The sequence below is a fragment of the Amblyomma americanum genome, chromosome 1 (assembly GCF_052857255.1).
Source record: "Amblyomma americanum isolate KBUSLIRL-KWMA chromosome 1, ASM5285725v1, whole genome shotgun sequence".
NCBI lineage: Eukaryota > Metazoa > Arthropoda > Arachnida > Ixodida > Ixodidae > Amblyomma > Amblyomma americanum.
In genome coordinates this window covers 220,633,259-220,651,767 of record NC_135497.1, presented here as the reverse complement: position 1 = coordinate 220,651,767, position 18,509 = coordinate 220,633,259, and the positions used below count along the sequence as shown (strand labels likewise).

General features: G+C 47.2%; 1 protein-coding gene across 1 annotated transcript in view; it reads right to left on the bottom strand.

The window, feature by feature from the left end:
• Positions 1 to 2,641: 2,641 nt before the first annotated feature.
• Positions 2,642 to 18,509, bottom strand: part of LOC144095226 (aurora kinase A-B-like) — a 58,936-nt gene continuing 43,068 nt past the window's right edge. Inside the window, exons 6-7 of the mRNA XM_077629015.1 lie at positions 5,816 to 6,047; positions 2,642 to 2,827 (exon numbers count right to left, since the gene is read on the bottom strand). Of these exons, the coding sequence (XP_077485141.1) occupies positions 2,723 to 2,827; positions 5,816 to 6,047 (337 nt within the window). The 3' untranslated portion in view covers positions 2,642 to 2,722. The remainder of the gene's footprint in view (positions 2,828 to 5,815; positions 6,048 to 18,509) is intronic.

Here is an 18,509-nt window from a genome sequence, read left to right as displayed (position 1 = left end):
AATATTTCTCTTTCAAAGCCAGGTATTCTTGTAGTAGGTGTTCATGTGGTGTTTGTTTTTTACGAAACTGTGTTAGACTCAAGTCACGCGCAGTGGGAAGGCAGTACCATGGTGGCAATGGGTCGTGTCTCGTATAAATTTTAGGTAGAGCATCTACTAGTATTCCCAGTTCTTGACATGCATCTTCGAAGCATAATAACAAAGGTTTGATTGATTGCGGTTTATTATTGAATAGCCTTCTAGATGTGCACATGGTAACTATGGGGTAACAAAGGTGTTTTGGTAAGGATCTTATTTTCAGTACATATGCACAGGTAAGCATTGCTCTTCTGCTTGCAAGAGATGGTTCATTTGTTTCTACATATAGGCTGTTAATGGAGGATGTTCTGAATGTGCCAGTTGATAGACTGAGATCCAGGTTTTGTATAGGATCCAGTTTTTTGAGGTATGATGGACTTGCAGACCCATACACAATGCATCCATAGTCCAAAGTGGACTGTACTACGGAGCGGTAGATCTGTAAAAGACATGTCCGTAGATCTGTAAAAGACATAACTATCGGACCCCCATTGTTTCCCTGAGAGTACCTTCAGTATATTTAGAGATCGGGAAGCTTTCTTTTTGAGGGTGTTTATGTGGGGTAAGAATGTGAGCTTTCTGTGAAAAGTTATGCCTAGGAATTTATGCTCTTGTTTTACTAGTAGAACAGTTTCATTCAAGTGCAGGGTGGGATCAGTCTGCACGCCCCTTTTCAGTGAGAAAAGGACGGTAACTGTTTTTTGTGTAGAGAACTTAAATCCATTTTGGTCTGCCCAAGTCGCTAGTTTGTTCAGAGTAAGCTGCATCTGTCTTTCGCATGTTGGTAAGCTGGAAGATGTGCATGAAATTTGAGGGTCGTCAACATATATGGAATACATGATGGACTTTGGAATCATTTGCGATATTGAGTTCATCTTTACAATAAAGAGTGTGGCACTTAGAATGCACCCCTGCGGTACGCCATTTTCCTGGATGAATTTTTTCGAAAGCGTGCAACCTAGACGCACACGAAATGAGCGGTCAGAAAGAAAGTCTTTCAAACAGTTCAGCATCCTGCCACGGATACCTAGATCTGCAAGGTCACAAAGAATCCCAAGCCTCCAGGTGGTATCATAAGCTTTTTCGAGGTCAAAAAATACTGCCAAACAGTGCTGTTCGTGTATGAATGCTTCACGGACTGCGTTTTCAAGACGGACGAGATGGTCATTTGTACAGCATGCTTTTTTAAATCCACATTGGTGGATATCAAGAAGTTTGCGCAATTCAAGGATGAACATTAATCCCATGTTTAGAACACTTTGAAAACATTTAGCAAGACAACTCGTAAGTGCTATTGGCCTGTAACTGCCAGCCGAAGTTGGCAGTTTTCCAGATTTCAGGAATGGCACTCAACTTACCTGATAATGAAGAGCAATATGTGGCTTTGCCTGTATTGAGCAAGCAGACGTTGTTGCGGGCAAGGCGCAGGAGACGAAGGTCAAGACCAGGTGCTTTCTCGGAATTTCCTTGTCTTCTTTATGAATTTTGATTCTGTGTACATTAGTCACATTCTGATCTGACAATCCTTCAAGCATTTCTTCTTCAGTTAGTTGCAAGAAGTCATTGTCAGAAATGACACCGCGCACTGTGTTTAGAGATCTATGTGAGGTCACGGAGACGGGGATATTACCAAAACTTTCGATGCTTGCCAGCTTTGAAATCTGAATGATATCGATCAGTTCGAGCAAAAGATCACCACTAGCTAGTTTTGTCACTTTATACTTAGGGACCAGGGAATCTGTGAGAACTTTGGAAACTAGAAACGGGGATACAAGTCTGGCTGGCTTTCCTTTTTGTTCGCTATGAACGATGTAGTACATTCAGAACATAGTTTTATTTTTGTAGAAAAACTGAGAGGTGATATCGGTCCGCCCTCTGAATAGAGGGCGATCATTTGAAAGGAGAGAGGTAGCCAAAAAAAAAGCGTGTTCTTCGGCCATGGTGCCAGCCACCCACCATGCAGCCCAACAAGGGGGCGGAACAGGAACTTGTAAGTTCTGCCCACGCCAGCTGTACACCACTGCTATAACCAAATATGGGCAACTCTGTAGTTACGCCACGCAAAGTTAACCCTTGCCGCCTATGAAATATACAAGAAAAAATGAGAAGAGAGGAAGAGACAGGAGAGTTGTGAGAAAGATGATAGGAAAGTAAAATATAAGGAGGAGGACAGGAAAAGGCGACTGCCGATATCCCCGGTCGGGTCAGGCCGGAGGTGCCGTCTACAGGAAGCTGGGGCCAAAGTGGTGTGTTGCCTCCGCCAAGGGGCCTTAAAGGTCCAAATGCTCGGCATCGGCTTAACCACCAGGATCCCCTGTTCCCCAGACACGGCGATGCCATGCACGGCTAGGCGCGGGTGCTCGGGTCCTTGGTGATGCACTGTTCACCATCATCCCCATGCAGGGATGTCCCTGCAGATACTCGGGAACACGTGGTGTCGCCACTCACCAACGACTGCAAGCTGCAGACGCCCCCCTGCGGGGAGCCAAATCGGGGCTCCGAAAACAAAACACAGGACAAACTTGGAAAGCCTTGATTAAAAGCTATAAAGGTGACCTTTATAGTGTCTGTCGTAAATAAAACGCACAGCGCACTTGGCACGTACAATTATCACATGTAGTTGTGCTCATGCTGTACATTTTCTTCATAAAGTCTTGCACTCGACAGTTGTGTCCGCATGTTTTGTTACCCAGGGGTGGGTCAGCACCTCATCAAGAGAGATGCGGTCAGCAGGCAGTCTTTTCAGCAACTGTTCCAAGAAAGAAAGGAAGCCGATGTAGAGTACAGGCACTCTCACGTGCTCGATTGAAAATGGTCTGTGCCATTTAGGAAAAGAATTCGTGGATCACAAAACCCCCATAATAATTAATTTCTGCTCAGCGTAGGCATGCAGCTTAGAACCTGCAATTTTTTTTTTCACATCTAGGAAGCAAGTGAAAATTCGTCTGCTACCCAGGAAACTGGTTGAAAACAAATGAGTGAGGTTCTGCTGTGCCTGCTACTGGCACAATTCATTGCAACACAATGCCAACTGTACGTGCGAAGTGCAGATGTACACTCGCAGCCATCACCTGCACCTGTCACCAACACGTGGTGTAAGCTGGCGATTTTTCAACCAATTTGTTTTAAACTAGGGGACAGAGGAGAAGAAGCACGGCATGTGCAGGAAAGCTGTGCGAAAAAGGCAGATTCAGAGATGCAGCGGGAACTTGTATGAGTGCCCATCGTCTTTCCTAGGACAGCTTTCAATGCTATTCAAGTAATTTTTCTTTTGTGGCCCTGGAGGTCGCTAATATTTCATCCACAATAACACACTAGCTTTGCAGTCCAATACTCTGTGCACATGGTTACACTCCTTCAGAAATTCGACCTAAAGATGCTCACACAGAGCTGCAAGAAGTTGTGCCCTAGAAAAAAGAGAGACAGTGCAAGGACTGCAAATCTGCTTCCAAGAATAATGAGGAAATCTTAGGCGTTGCATAGGGTAGTCCTGAGTGCGACTCAATTCTATTTGTTTTGTATTTTGCACAGTACTTGCCTTCACCTGGGCTCACTTGCACGAAGAAAATTAGCCAGTCTATTTCCCAGTCTAATGTTATTCACAGTCTGCACCCTCCCTTGATTTTAAAGGCAAGAAAAGTTGCATAACCGGCTCATTTTGTAGACTGACACCAGCAGTCTAGGAGGAAAAAGAAGGCTACCCAGCAACTCAAGCTTTTAGTCTGGTGCACCTGAGGCGTCCACCGATAAAGTGAACCAGTTATGCGCCTTTCCTTTTCTCAAAACCAAGGAAGGGTTTAATCCGCGAAAAAGATTAGACTGTCTTATTTTCTTCGTGGCCTGGGTGTCATCAAACGAAACGCTTTCTAGTGCCATTATGTGTAGCATTCTTGGCAAAAATTTTGAATATTGGAATACTGTAAGTTACTGTTTGTGGTCACTCTTCTCATGCATAGAAAAGTCTTTCTTTTAAAGTTTTTCATCACTCACATTGAGCAGTTAAGACTGCCACAGAAAACCAATGGGAACATTTTTACCAATGGGAACCCTTAAATTATCACACAGGTTTACAAAAAAAATTTTTTACTCACATATTTTACGCACCGCGCTGCACTAGACCACCATCATGCATGCGGGCTCTACCCTATGGCTCTACCCAGTAGCATTCGGCTATTCCGTGTGTTTCTTCGGAAGGCTTTTTGAATCTTTTGTGCACTGGGCGTTCATGATGGTGTCAGGGGCCGCTGTTATAATCGCGGTGGCACCAGCGGCATCGCCACTTGAAACGGCCAGCAGCGCTTCCAGGCAGGATCGGCAGCTGATAGAAGAGCCAACACCGCTGTTTGTTTGGCTGATACATGTGACTCGACTGCCGGCTACGCTTTTCTTCGTGGCTCTGACGGCTTATGTTTGGTTGTTCGGTTGTGTCTTGCGATGAAATATCACAGCTATACGGCAAGTTTCAAACTACTTGTCAGCGCCTTATCACGGTGCGGAGCGCGAAGCCAGCGAGAATAACCGCGTGCACACAAGTTTGCCCATAGACGACAATCGCTGTATCGGAAAACTTGTGCGCACGTGGCTATTCTCACTGGCTTCTCAGCTCCGCGCCGTGATAAGGCGCCGACAAGCAGTTTGGTCGACGCTTACGGCCTTTTATTTAGAGGAACTTTTTTTCGGGGGCCGGCCAGCGTAGGGTGCGGGCCTGGGTGCTGACGTATACGCAGCAACATACACTATACCTATATTGCGTGTTATGACCTTTGTGGAGTTTTTTAAGTGGCGCTTGCAAAATCCCTGCGTAATTTGCGCACCCCCTTCTTAGAGTCCTAATTTCTGAATAAAAATTGCGCAAATTATGCACGTAAATACGGTATTTCAGAAGACCAGCATATCAGATTGCAGCACTTTACCGACTTGTGACTAAAGATGCACTAAAGAGGACTCTTAACACGTCTTTTTACCACGGGAACTCGGTCTACATGTTCCGAGCATTCTTATAAACTTCAAATTATTATCCTGTGCGGCCGATTTCCCTAATTTAAGGCGGGTTAAACGACCCGGTTGCCGCCTTTTTCGAACTCAACACTGAAGGTTTGAGGAGTCAAACAACGCATCTAGTGCCTTTACGCCAGTCCCGTGGTGGCTTTGCTTTCACTTTTATTTTGTTTTCTAGGTTTCTGTGAATATATAGTTTCAGTCGCAGACAACACAGCAGCAAATCAGGCCCATGGAAATAAAAATACACGTGGACTCTTCAAGATTTACATATCACTTCACCAATGGCAGAGCAGCAAGCCGCCACGAGACTGGCTGAAAGGCACTCCACGCGTTATTTGACTGCTGCTACCTTCAGCATTGAGTGAAAAAAAAAAATGCGGGAGCCAGGGCATTTAATCCGATTTAAGTTAGAAAAATTGACCGCACAGGACCATAATTCGAAGTTTCTAAGAATGCTCGGAACGTGAAGATCGAGTTCCTGTGGTAAAAAGATGAGTTCAGATTGCTTTTTAGTGCACCTTTAAGACAGACGTGCCTCTCTGATTTGGGTCTTGCTTTGGCCTATAACTATAAACTTCATTTGTGGGAGTGTCCCACCAAAATGTCACTAGGATATTCTCTCCAGCTGGGTGTGGCTATGTGACAGCTTGGCGAAACCAAGCAAATAACAGCACTGCCAGCAAGCAGGTGCACTACAGGTCCCTCCGTCAGCTGGCTTGGCGGCAATGTTCCTTACCTTTCCAATGATATCACGAGCATCGGCGCTGACGTGCCGCGGAAACTTGACTTTGGCACCACAAATGCGCCGATATGTCTGCTGTGTGGTGCGTGATTTGAATGGTGGCTTGCCAACCAGGAACTCATAGATGAGGATGCCCAGGGCCCAGTGATCAACTTTCTCGTTGTACACAGCGCCCTCGATCATCTCTGGTGGCAGGTAGTCCAGTGTGCCACAAAAGGTCTCTCGTCTGCAAACCCAACCACAACACCCCCGCACTTGAGTGTGGGCACATGACAAAGGAATGCTGTAACAGTCGCTTTACATTCAGAGAAGAATGAGCTTGTTAAATGGGCAAGCAGAAGAGCAGTTTGGGCAAACACAAGAGGTTAGCATTGCATTTCAGTGGGCAACAACAGACGGCTGCCTGAAGTTAGTTGAGAGAGAAAAAAAGAGACTACATTGTTACTGGCCGTCTAAAATCTTGATGGAAATGCTAGGCAAAGATGCTGGGCCTCTGATGACACAGACTGGCATGCGAAGTCTTTACATGAGCACACCACGCATATTCCCACATACTCTAATAATAAACTTTTGTAAGGACCATGTGCCTGACCATTTTCTAAATGCTTGCTTCCGAGACTTGCCAGTAAACTGAACATTCTTCTTTGATTCTGGACCCAACAGTGCACACACAAAGTTAATCGAAACCTTGAAGAATTCATGGACAAATTCCAAATAGTTGGAAAATACCCTCACTAACAGAGCCCACAAGAATGACTGATAACAATGGCTACGAACAATGGCTCGTAACGATAATCAACATTTAATGGCTGACAATAACAGTGATGGAAGCAGCACTTCACTTTTGGGAGCACGGCTTGGAGTGGCCAAAATATTAATTTGGAGCAGCCAGAGATACATTTGGAGCAAGTGCTGATACAAGTTTGTTTACTATTTAAACATAAAAATGCCTCAAAGAAGGTCATTTGTGCTAGCAAGATTTATTGCCTATGAAAGCAAGAAGCAAAAAAAAAACATTGTTCAAGACATGACTACGAAAGGTCTGTTCAGTTTGCACCATTAACCTTCACATATAGAAGCTTTGTTCAGCAAGTCAGAAAAACTTTCCCTCGTTTGTCCAATTTACAATGGACAGTTCTCCAACAATCTCTGCCGCCTCTTTCCATGCAGCTAAATACTACACATCCTTGAGTGCTTATGGCTTCGCACAGGTGCGGCACATAGCTGCCACTCACATAAGTGAAAACAGTCTCGCGTCATGAGACGCGTGCACATTTCGCATTATACATTGTGCGCACGTGTGCGTGTGGTTTGGTTTATGGGGGTTTAACATCGCAAAGCGACTAAGGCTATGAGCGACGCCATAGTGAAGGGCTCTGGAAATTTTGACCATCTGGGGTTCTTTAACATGCACTGACATCGCACAGTACATAACACCCTAGAATTTCGCTTCCATTGAAATGCGACCGCTGTGGCTGGGATCGAACCCACGTCTTTCGGGTCAGCAGCCAAGCACCATATCACTGCTGAGCCACCACAGTGACTGTGTGTGTGTGTGTAGATGTGTGTGGGTGAAGGGAGGGGGGAGGGGTTCGTGGAATCACGAATCACATATTGAGAAAATAAAAGGGAGCATGGATGGAGACAGCCACAAATAGCTTCAGAAATTTCCTTTGAGCTTGCACAGCGAATCTCACTCGAGCGGCCAAGTGAAATAAATGCAAGCAAGTGCCAAATAAATGCTGGGTGCACAGTGGCGCACTTTCGTTCTCTGTAGTGGAGTGACAATATTGAAATTTTCGAGTATGAAGGAAAAAATGGATTTTAATATAGAGTAACTACTGAGTATGAAAAAAAAAATATCAGGTAAAGATAAACAGGCAAATATTGTTGTTTTTTACAAACAGTGTATTATGGTCTTTGCAACTGGAATTACACTGACTGAGCACTATATAGAAATGATGTGCACCAAAATGTATATAGCTTCATTAGATGGCATAACAGCGTACAACATGTAAAATGAGAGAGCAAACGAAATCCATGAATCGACACATGACTGGCAGCTAAAAATAGCATGCTGAGTAGTAAAACCTCATTAATTCGGATTTCAAGCGACAAGAAGCAATGCCCACATTATCCGAGGGTAGAGTTAGTCAACCCCCCCATCTCCCCTGGGTAAAAAGATGCTGACCATATGCTGAACAAGGAGGCCCTATTGTAAAAACAGTGAACAGCCCCTAATGAGCATGCAATTTCAGTGTGCTAGAAGAACGACGACGACGCCAGTAAGGGTAGCTCATACTGGCATCAGAAAGGTGAGACTGCTTCTAAAGCAATGAAGAAATGATCACCGCCGCACCTGTTGGCATGTGAAAGCGCCGCAGACCTGTGTTTGGACAGTTGGCGAATGCGCGGCCAAAAGCTACAAGCACACAACCTAGCAAAGCTACAGGGGCATTCCGTATGTCATTATGCCTTCCGTTACGGGCATATCATATGTGCACGGGTTACAATGCACCATGCGATTTTTTACACCATCGCTTTCCTCATCGGTTACACCGAAACTCGGGTTTCCTTTGGGATTTTCTTGTGAAATTGCACAAGTGGGCTCTCCCGGTTACACACAGTTGAGCTAAACATAATGAAAGAGCTCATGCTTTAAGCGTTTCCCACGCAAGGGGACGAGTGCCATGGGTGTGGGCATTTAGTATGAAACATATTACGGAAGTATAAAACACGAAATATGCGTTTCGCGTTGTGTTTGTTCGAAATGGGTGGTCGACCAACATGTTTTCATCCTGTTGTGTGTGGCAAAAGTCCACTTGCTAATATTCACAGGAGATCTAAGCCTAGCTGCGTCTGAATGTGAATGGTCCAAGCGCCGAACGGCAGACAAGAAAGCAAAAATGATAATTTTGCAGATTTTTTCCTGAGAGTTTAATCTTGATTTTTGGATAATTTGTCCAGATATTGTGGTATAGCCATAGTCAAAGTAATTAAAGTTGGCGGTATTTGGTTGCTCTTGAATACTCAAGAATTTTTTAATATTCGGAAATTTTTTAATATCCATTTCTCGAATGAATATAAATGGAATAACAAACATACTCGATTCGTGCTCAAATATTCGCATACGCCAAGTTCTCGGTTTTGTTTTTGACAGTGCAGCGTTTTTTCAGCGAAGTGAATGGCAATGTTGGCCTGATATATTTTGTTTTTCATTTAGCCTCGTCTTGGCGCAGGTCTGGCGCAGTTTATCACTAAAATTCCTGTTTGGCACAAGATGGAGCGGAGCAGCAGTCTGTTCGTGGTGCAGCTCGGCACAATTGGAGCAGCCCTTCTATCACTATTGCAAACTGGAATACCTTTCGACAACTGCTCCCAAAAGCATCCAGCTCAGCATTGACCTGCAACAATGGATGAAATGATGACTTGTGAAAATGGCCAACAAGAACTGATTATCCTTTATCGCTTTTCTTGAAAAAGCTACATCGGAGAACTGGGTCTTCACTGTTACCTTTAGAGTAAAAACTGCTGCTGGTGGAAAGACTGCCACATTTGTTTGTTCTACAATTTCAAACAATTATCACATAATTAGTTCATGAATACTAACGAAGAGAAAAGCATGCCTGTAGCATTCGAAGATACAAACATTAGAAAAAAAGTTCTATTAATATGCGAACAAATACACATTTCTTAAAATTTTTAACCTGCGCTTAAAAGGATGAAAAAAAATACAGCACTTAACATAAACAACCATTTCGCCCGAACCTGTCAACAGGAAGGTTTCACTGAGGCTGTGCTATTGAGGGTGCGAGCATCATCATGGCTAGTGCACCATTTGCATGACCGTTTCTTCACACCAGTTTGCGCAGTGTCGAGTTTCGGAAGCAATTCACAATGTTTTTGCATGTTGCTAATTAAGTACAATACTTTTCTTTGTGGAATGCTATGTGTGCAAGAAGTTTGCAGCAGTACTCCACTGCACAGAGGTAGTATATCAGCGCTGTATGTTTAACGATGCAGTTAGACGGTCAGCCTAACTTGCGTAACTACTCGACAGCAAAGCCGGCGGCTGCATGGTATGCAAGAACACAGCCTCTAGCATTTCATAGCAACTGATAACTGTGCGCTACTCATAAGGGATACTTTGCGAAGAAAAAGCGCAAAATTAAGTGACCCAAATTCCAGAGCTAGTACTGCAGAAATGCATATCTCAAGTAGTGTTAATTTTACCAACATAGCGCTCGAATGCACATATGGTCTGGATTCTAGGTCAGCAGCAGTGCAGTAAGCAGCAGTTTCGCTATACTCAACAGCAACTTATCACTTATAAGTATAGCTGCACCTCGTTAACATGAACACTGTGTTCCCAAGCAAAAGTGTCCATAAAGGGAGTCATCCGTAATAACGAATCATGAACAAAAACAAAGAAATATTAAGATTACAGACTGTTCTGTGCATAAGTGGCTAGCAGTGAGGTGGAAATCGGGCAACCTTAGCTGCTCAAAGTGATTTACTCTAGCCGCCATTACTCTGATAATTATGCAGTGAAGGACGAAGCACATCTGAAGCTCCTAGTGGTCCACGAGGCACATGACAGCCACTTGGTATGGTGAAGTACATCCTACTATGAGTTATACCCTAAGAACCCTGTACTCACCCAGCTGACAGCTGCTAAATGTGGTTTTCAACGAAGCACAGAAACAATTTTTTTTTTGCAGCCATTGATGCAATGTTGCAAACGGTACCAGTGCGTAGCCAGAAATTTTGTTGGGGGGGGAGGGGGGGGGGGGGTGCTCATGTTGCAGCGCGGCCTCCTCATAAAATTTGTGGAAGGATAAAACGCAACAATAATAAGTTCATTGCCATTGACAATGCCATTGTTTACTAGATAACGCTACGCACTGTCTAGACAAGTGAAATATATATTTTTTAAAATAAAAGAATGTATTCGTATGTCTTAAAAATCGTGGCAGACAAGACTAGAAGACATAAAACTGAGCCGGGGACAAGACACAGGAGAGAAGGAAACAGGACGAGCTCATCCTGTTTGCTTCTCTTCTGTGTCTTGTCCTCTCCTCAGTTTTATGTCTTGTAATCATGTCATACCAACTATCTCCTTATCGTTCACTCGTGGCAGACATAACTGACACCAATGCTTCCATGTTTTCGCGTATTTGATAAGTAAAGAAAACATCACAAAAAGTCGAACTATATCAGTCCGGAACCAGCAAAGCAGTGCATGCCGCTGATATGAAAAACGTAAAGGCCGTGAAATTAGCAAGTAGAGGACAAATATTTTAATGAATGTTTGTCGTTCAAGAACCTTTACATTTTTGTACATTTGCAACGGCCAGGGAAAAATCTCAATGCAGCTGTCCTTCGCTCCAGTGTACTGTGCAGCAGCAGCTGTCACCGGTCATGCATTGCGAGTAATTGCACCGATTTTTATTTTAGTCGTAACAGCGAGCCATCGATAGGCCCTTGAAAGTTTGTGCTAGGATGGGGCCCCTTGCGTTACATGACTCCAGGTGCACGGGTGTTGCCACAAAATCGAACACGAGTTAGCAATGTTTGGGCCAAAATGTCTTTTCTAGTCTGAAAAAGACAGTGTAGGTGACAAAATCCAGAATGACTTCCAGTGCCGGTGGCTACTTTGGTCAGCGAAGCGTGACGGTTCAAAAAATTTTCATGGGGGTGGGGGGGGCTGAATTCCCATAAGACCCCCCGAGATACGCCCCTGAACGGTACGGCACGTCGACTGGTCACTTTGCCACTGTAAAGAATGAAACTGCAGGCACGCACTAGAAAAAGGCCACTACTAAGGCATTTGCACATTCAACTGCCTATTGTTAATGGTCTAGCAAAGCTAGTGTTCTAGTTTTTATAGTGTTTTGCTAGTGTTCTGAGCTCAAGTTATAATGGGCTCAACATCTAGCGGAGGCACTCATTATTTTATTCTCATCACTGTCCACATTAACAGGACGCAGATACATGGGTCCCAATGGGCTCTGTGCATTTTCACCCAGTCCATTGTCTGGACAGCGAGTTTCCATTTAAAGGGACACTGAGAAGAAATTGAAGTTGGCTTGTATCGATAGAATACCAGCTCCTGATCACAAAAACGCCGCTCTTACTGAAAATAAAGCTCTTGTAAGGTAGAAAATAGCAAGAACCAAAATACAGGTATCGCCACCACAGGCCAATCTCGCAAGTACAAGCATGGCGACGTCATAGGACGAGAGACGCCACCTTAGAGGAGTTTTCCTTCCTACATGCAGTCGTGAATCTCTGGGGCTGACAAAGGAAGGTTGCACGGTTCAATATTGAAGTAAGTTTTGTTTTAAAACCGATAGTGCACTTTTATCACACAAGGAAGGCAGACAAAAGACAACCTGAATGTAGGAAGCAAAGAGAACCGATGCTTGGCGGCGCCACTGGTGGTCAGGAGAGTTTCGATTTTTTATGGCGCTTTGCGTCCAAGAGCTTTGCGTGCCCAGTGGTTTTGTTTTTGACGCGCCTAGATATACAAGCGCCGAACAGCAGAGCAACTCCAAATGCCGCTTCAAGTGCTAGTTAACCTTTGAAGGAGCCTGTTAAGGATGGTCAGATGATCGCCACGGTCGATGAAAAACTATGATGGCACGATGGTCGGTGATCGCACAAGTCACTTCGCAGTATAAAGAGCACTTGTGTCTTCACACGCTCGCCCGACGAAACATTCCCGGCTGTGCCAGTCAACTTCAAACTACTCTTAACGGAAATCGTTTATTAGGGACGGGAGGCAAGGTACAAGGCAGTAAGAAAAATTGCTGATGGCCTAGATCTGTTAGGCCAGGACATATGTAGCGAAACCGAGGAGATTTTGCATCGGAAGAGTGCATTCACTAGATGTGCCTTTATTGGCAGTTGCACCTTGAGTCGTCGTGGCGGAGTGGTAGCGTCTCCGCCTCAAACGCCAAATGCCCTGTTCGATTCCGAGCCTCGGCACAGATTTCTTTATTTTATTCAGAGAGTAGGCGGGGGGTTTCAGTGGCTCCCATAGATGCCGCCACCGAATACGTTGGTTAGCGGTTAAGCGCAGGCTCTGTTAACCCATTCGCTTCCGCGGCCGGCGATCCGCCGGCCGCACCGGCTGAGGCCAAAGTCACTTTAGCCGGCGAATCGCCGGCCGCTCAGAGTATGGTTTGTTTTGGGTTTATTCAATAGATGGCAGCACAACACAATCTGCGTAGCGATTGATTCATGTGTTTGCCACCAGATGGACATAGTTGTCCACTGTCTGAGCTCAGTTTTGTTGTTTTTATCGACAAAAAGTTCGCAATCCCATCTCTTTCCAAACATGGCGTCGCGGAGAAAGTGCGCTTTGACGGCGGAAGAAATTCTTAATCTTGTGTTCGAGAGTGACAACTGCGATGAAGAGGATGTTGTGTCATATGACGAGAGTGACCGGATTACGGACAGTGACAGCGACAATGAAGACAACTTGTGTTTAGCGCAAGATCCGTGCGACTCTCGGCCACCATCTCCGAAGGCGCGAAAACTAGAAAACTGGCAATGGGAAGCGGATGACACAGTGGAAAAGGTTGTGAAGAACACCTTTTGTGGTCAACCAGGCATCAAACGAGCCATCCAGCTACAAGTAGGTACAAATACCATTGCTCTGGCAATGTTCAACGCTCTCCTCGGAGACGAGATTTGGAGTACCATCGCATTACACACAAATGCATTTGCATGCGAGAAACAGCGTTTGCATCCCGATCCCAGTTGGCATGAAACAACACCGGATGAAATGAATGTTTACTTCGCTATGTGTGTGCTGATGAGCCAAGTAAAAAAGAGCAGCATTCAATCTTACTGGTCAACAAGAGCAGTTATAAGCACACCATTTTTTGCTTCGGTGATGTCGAGGCAGCGTTTTTGGGCACTCTCAAAATATCTGCATTTCTGCGACAACTCTCTCCCTCAAAGTGGAGATAAGCTGTGGAAGTTGCGCCCTGTGCTCGACCACGTACTGAAATGCTTTGATACAGCCTATGATCCCGAGGAGTATCTGGCAGTTGATGAAAGCCTTATGAAGTTTCGTGGTCGACTGTCCTACGTCCAGTTTAACCCCTCGAAACGGGCAAGATTTGGCCTTAAGTTCTACAAACTGTGCGAGTCTTCGAGCGGCTACTGCCTGAAGTTCTCGATTTACACAGGAAAAAGTGAGAAGACTCCAGTTACTGCTGGATTGTTGTGCAGTGAGGCGGTTGTAATCGACCTTCTAGAAAAACGTCTGCCCGATGGCCACACAGTGTTTATGGACAACTGGTATTCTTCGCCATTGCTATTTCGCCACCTAAAAGAAGCTGGTTCGAATGCTGTCGGCACAGTCCGCCTTCAACGAAAGAACATGCCGAAGGATTTCAAGGCGAAGCTGCAAAAAGGCGAATGCAAGTCCCTATTTGCGCGAGGCATAATGGCCCTCAGTTGGCAGGACAAAAAGCAGGTCACAATGCTGTCAACCTGCCACAGTTCAACTGATCTCACTGATACCGGAAAAAAGGGTCGCAAGAATGGCTTGCCAGTTCTGAAGCCGCAAGTTGTAATCGATTACAACCGAGGCATGGGCGGAGTGGATCGCGAGGACCAACAACTGGCTTCCTTTCCAATTATGCGAAGGTACGCCAAAGGCTACAAAAAAATCTTCTTTTATATTATGGACATCGCTGTTGTCAAGGCGTTTATTTGAAGCACAGGTCGGTTGTCTTGGTTGACCGGCGACACGACGGGCACACTCACAGGCGTCGTTCGAAAAACCCAGCTGCACTTCGTCTGCTTCTTCATTGTCCCGCTTGAACTCGTCCGCTTCTTCGCTGCGCTGCGCCTGTCGGTCCCATTACAATTACTCTCCCTCCGAAAAAGGAGCCATCCTGGCGACTTACGGAGAGGAGAGGATGGGCGGGTCATAGTAAGGCTTGAGGCGCTCAACGTGCACAGTTTCGCGCCCCCTGGCGACGGTGGTCCGAAGAGGGAACGAGCGGCTCAACGATATAAGTCACCGGAGAAGTTTGGTGGACAACCCGGTAAGGTCCGTGAAAGCGAGACAGTAGTTTCGTGGCGAGGCCGGGAGTGGAGGAAGGCACCCAGAGCCAAACGAGGGCGCCAGATGGGTATGACGCTGGAGGGTCCGGGGAATCCCGACGGTGCTTCTGATCCCATTGTTGCTGTGTGGTGAAAGAGTGGGCAAGTTGCTGGCATTCTTCGGCATACAGGTGAGCTTCGGAGAGTAAGGTGGTCTCGGAAGGGTCAGGGTGATAAGGAAGGATGGTGTCCATGGTGGATGTAGGCTCCCGGCCATATAAGAGGAAGAAAGGAGAAAACCCCGTTGTTGTCTGAGTAGCTGTGTTATACGCGTACGTGACGAACGGGAGCACTTGATCCCAGTTGGAGTGGGCGGTGTCAACGTACATGGCGAGCATGTCACTCAGAGTGCGGTTGAACCGCTCAGTCATGCCGTTGGTCTGGGGGTGATAGGCGCTGGTGTAGCGATGAACGATTTGGCATTGCTTGAGCAGGGCCTCGACGGCGTCCGAGAGAAAAACACGGCCGCGGTCACTTAGAAGTTCTTTCGGGGCGCCGTGACGAAGAACAAGACTGTGTAGAATGAAGTGAGCAACATCGTTTGCGGTAGCAGATTTGAGAGCCGACGTTTCGACGTAACGGGTGAGATGGTCAACGGCAACGATGATCCACCGATTATTAGCCGAAGTAGTTGGAAGCGGGCCATAAAGATCAATGCCGACGCGGTCAAAGGGACGGCCAGGGCAAGGTAACGGCTGCAAAGGAGCGGCGGCGGAGTGGGGAGGTTTCTTGCGACGTTGGCAGGCGGTGCATGACCGAATGTACTGACGTATGTAGCGGTACATACCTCGCCAGTAGAATCGCTGACGAAGGCGAGCATATGTTTTCAGTACACTGGCGTGGCCGCATTGTGGAGCGGCGTGAAAAGAGGCACAGATTGTAGCACGGAGGTGTCGAGGAATGACCAACAGCCACTTCCGGCCGTCGGGGAGGTAATTACGGCGGTATAAGAGGCCATCACGAACGGCGAAGTGGTGGGCTTGGCGGCGAAGGGTCCGGGTCGAATGATGCGGCGAGGGAGTGTTCAGGAAGTTTAGCAGCGAGGTGATCCAAGGATCCTTCAGTTGTTCGGAGAGCATATCAGGGATGTTGAACGAAGAGAATTCGTAGGCACAGACGAGGGCAGAGGTTGACTCGCATGGGAGTGGTGAACGAGAAAGGGCGTCGGCGTCCGAGTGCTTGCGGCCGGAGCGATAAATGACGTGTATATCAAACTCCTGGAGACGTAAAGCCCAGCGGGCGAGTCGGCCAGAAGGATCTTTGAGGAAGGATAGCCAGCATAGGGCGTGGTGGTCTGTGACGACATAGAAGGGCCGGCCGTAAATGTAAGGGCGGAACTTGGCAATTGCCCAAATGATGGCGAGACATTCTTTTTCTGTGATAGAATAGTTTGATTCCGCCTTGGTGAGGGCGCGGCTGGCGTAAGCGACGACGTATTCCGGATACCCAGGCTTTCGCTGGGCAAGAACTGCGCCCAAGCCCACACCGCTCGCGTCAGTGTGAACTTCTGTCGGACAGGCGGGATCAAAATGGCGAAGGATGGGGGGAGAGACCAGCAGGCGGCGTAAAGTGCTGAACGCGGTATCGCAGGCGGGGGACCAAGACGAAAGAAGCTGCGTTAAAGGGGCGATGATACTGGCGAAATTTCGGATGAAGCAGCGAAAATATGAGCATAAGCCTATAAAACTGCGAAGTTCTTTTAAGGTGGTTGGTTTGGGGAAGTCAGCGACGGCGCGATGTTTGGCAGGGTCAGGAAGAACGCCGTCTTTGGAGATGACATGGCCTAATATTGTGAGCTGCGTTGCACCGAAGTAACATTTTTTCAAGTTTAGTTGGAGGCCGGCGTCAGTAAGGCTAGTGAGTACGCGCTGAAGGCGGTGCAGATGGGAAGGAAAATCTTTGGAAAAAACAACAATGTCATCTAGGTAACACAGACAAGTTTCCCATTTGAGGCCACTGAGAATAGTGTCCATCATCCTTTCGAATGTGGCTGGAGCATTGCAGAGGCCGAATGGCATCACATTGAACTCATACAAGCCGTCTGGGGTGACGAAAGCGGTTTTCGGCCTGTCGTTCGCTGCCATCGGGACCTGCCAGTAGCCGGAGCGTAAGTCGAGGGATGAAAAATACTCCGCTCCCTGCAAGCAATCCAGTGCGTCGTAGATTTGGGGTAGAGGATAAACATCCTTGCGTGTGATCCTGTTGAGACGGCGGTAGTCCACACAGAACCTGATGGAGCCATCTTTTTTCGTCACCAAGACAACAGGAGAGGCCCAAGGGCTGTGAGAAGGCTGTATTATGCCGCGCCGAAGCATGTCGTCAACATTGTCACGGATGACGCGGCGCTCGCTCGGCGAGACTCGGTACGGTCGCTGACGCAAGGGAGCGTGGGTACCAGTGTCAATTGTGTGAGAGACGGCCAATGCGCGCCCCAAGGAGGGCTGGGAAAGGTCGAAAGAGTTGCGGAAGCGGCAGAGAAGTTCCAAGATTTGGTCACGGTAAGCGGACGGAAGGTCGGGAGCGATGTTACGATGAAAGACGTCGATGGAAATCGGATCGGGCGCTGTCGAACAACAGGCTAAGGCAGTAACTGGGGAACAGGCACGGGTATCGGAGAACTCGGAAGCAAGAGCAGGGTCCAGTTCTTCAATAGAGCCGAGGCATTCGCCGCGAAGAACAAACGACGGGCAAGAAAATGGGTTGGTGACATAGATGGCGCAGTGGCCATCGGAAATCGAGACAACGGCGAATGGAATGAGGAGGCGCTGATGGCGAGTGGCTGCTGCGGTAGGTGTGAAAAGAACAGGGCCGCTGAGGAAAGAGTCGGGGCGGAGCGGAACGAGGGCTGAAGAGGAGGGAGGTATGTCGGTGTCGGCAGCTACAAGAAGCTTAGCGGAGCGCACAGGTAGGTCACACAACGAAACATCACACAGGGGAGAAAGCTCAAGTTCCGCACGGGCACAATCAATCACCACACGGTGGGTCGAGAGGAAATCGCAGCCGAGGATGACATCGTGAGAGCAGGCGGTCAGCACAACAAACTCGATGGTATAGGCGACGTCGTTGATAGAAACGCGGACCGTGCAGGCTGCGATGGGGTGGATGCGCTGAGAGGTGGCCGTACGTAGTGAAAAGTCAGACAGCGGCGTTGTCACCTTACCAAGTTTGCGGCGAAGAGCATCACTAATTACTGACACTGCAGCACCCGTGTCGACGAGCGCGAGAACGGGGACGCCTTCAACAGACACCTCAATCACGTTAGCAGGAGAACACGGAGGACTTAAAAATTTGGCAAAACACGCAGTTCTTGCCTCCTGAACTGCGGCAGTCAGTTTTCCTCTGGGAGAGGGTCCGGGCGGCGGAGCATCGGAGAAATGGAACGTCGACGAGGGGAAGGCGAGCGGCGAGTAGGGTATTGGGAGCGATGTGTAGAGGAGGCAGAAGAGACATTAGGCAAGGGCGGCCCGGAATCGTAGCGGAAATTGCGCATGAAATCGCCAGAACGAGGAGATCGCTGACGGCAAAAGCGTGCGACATGGCCTGGAAGACCGCAGGAATAGCA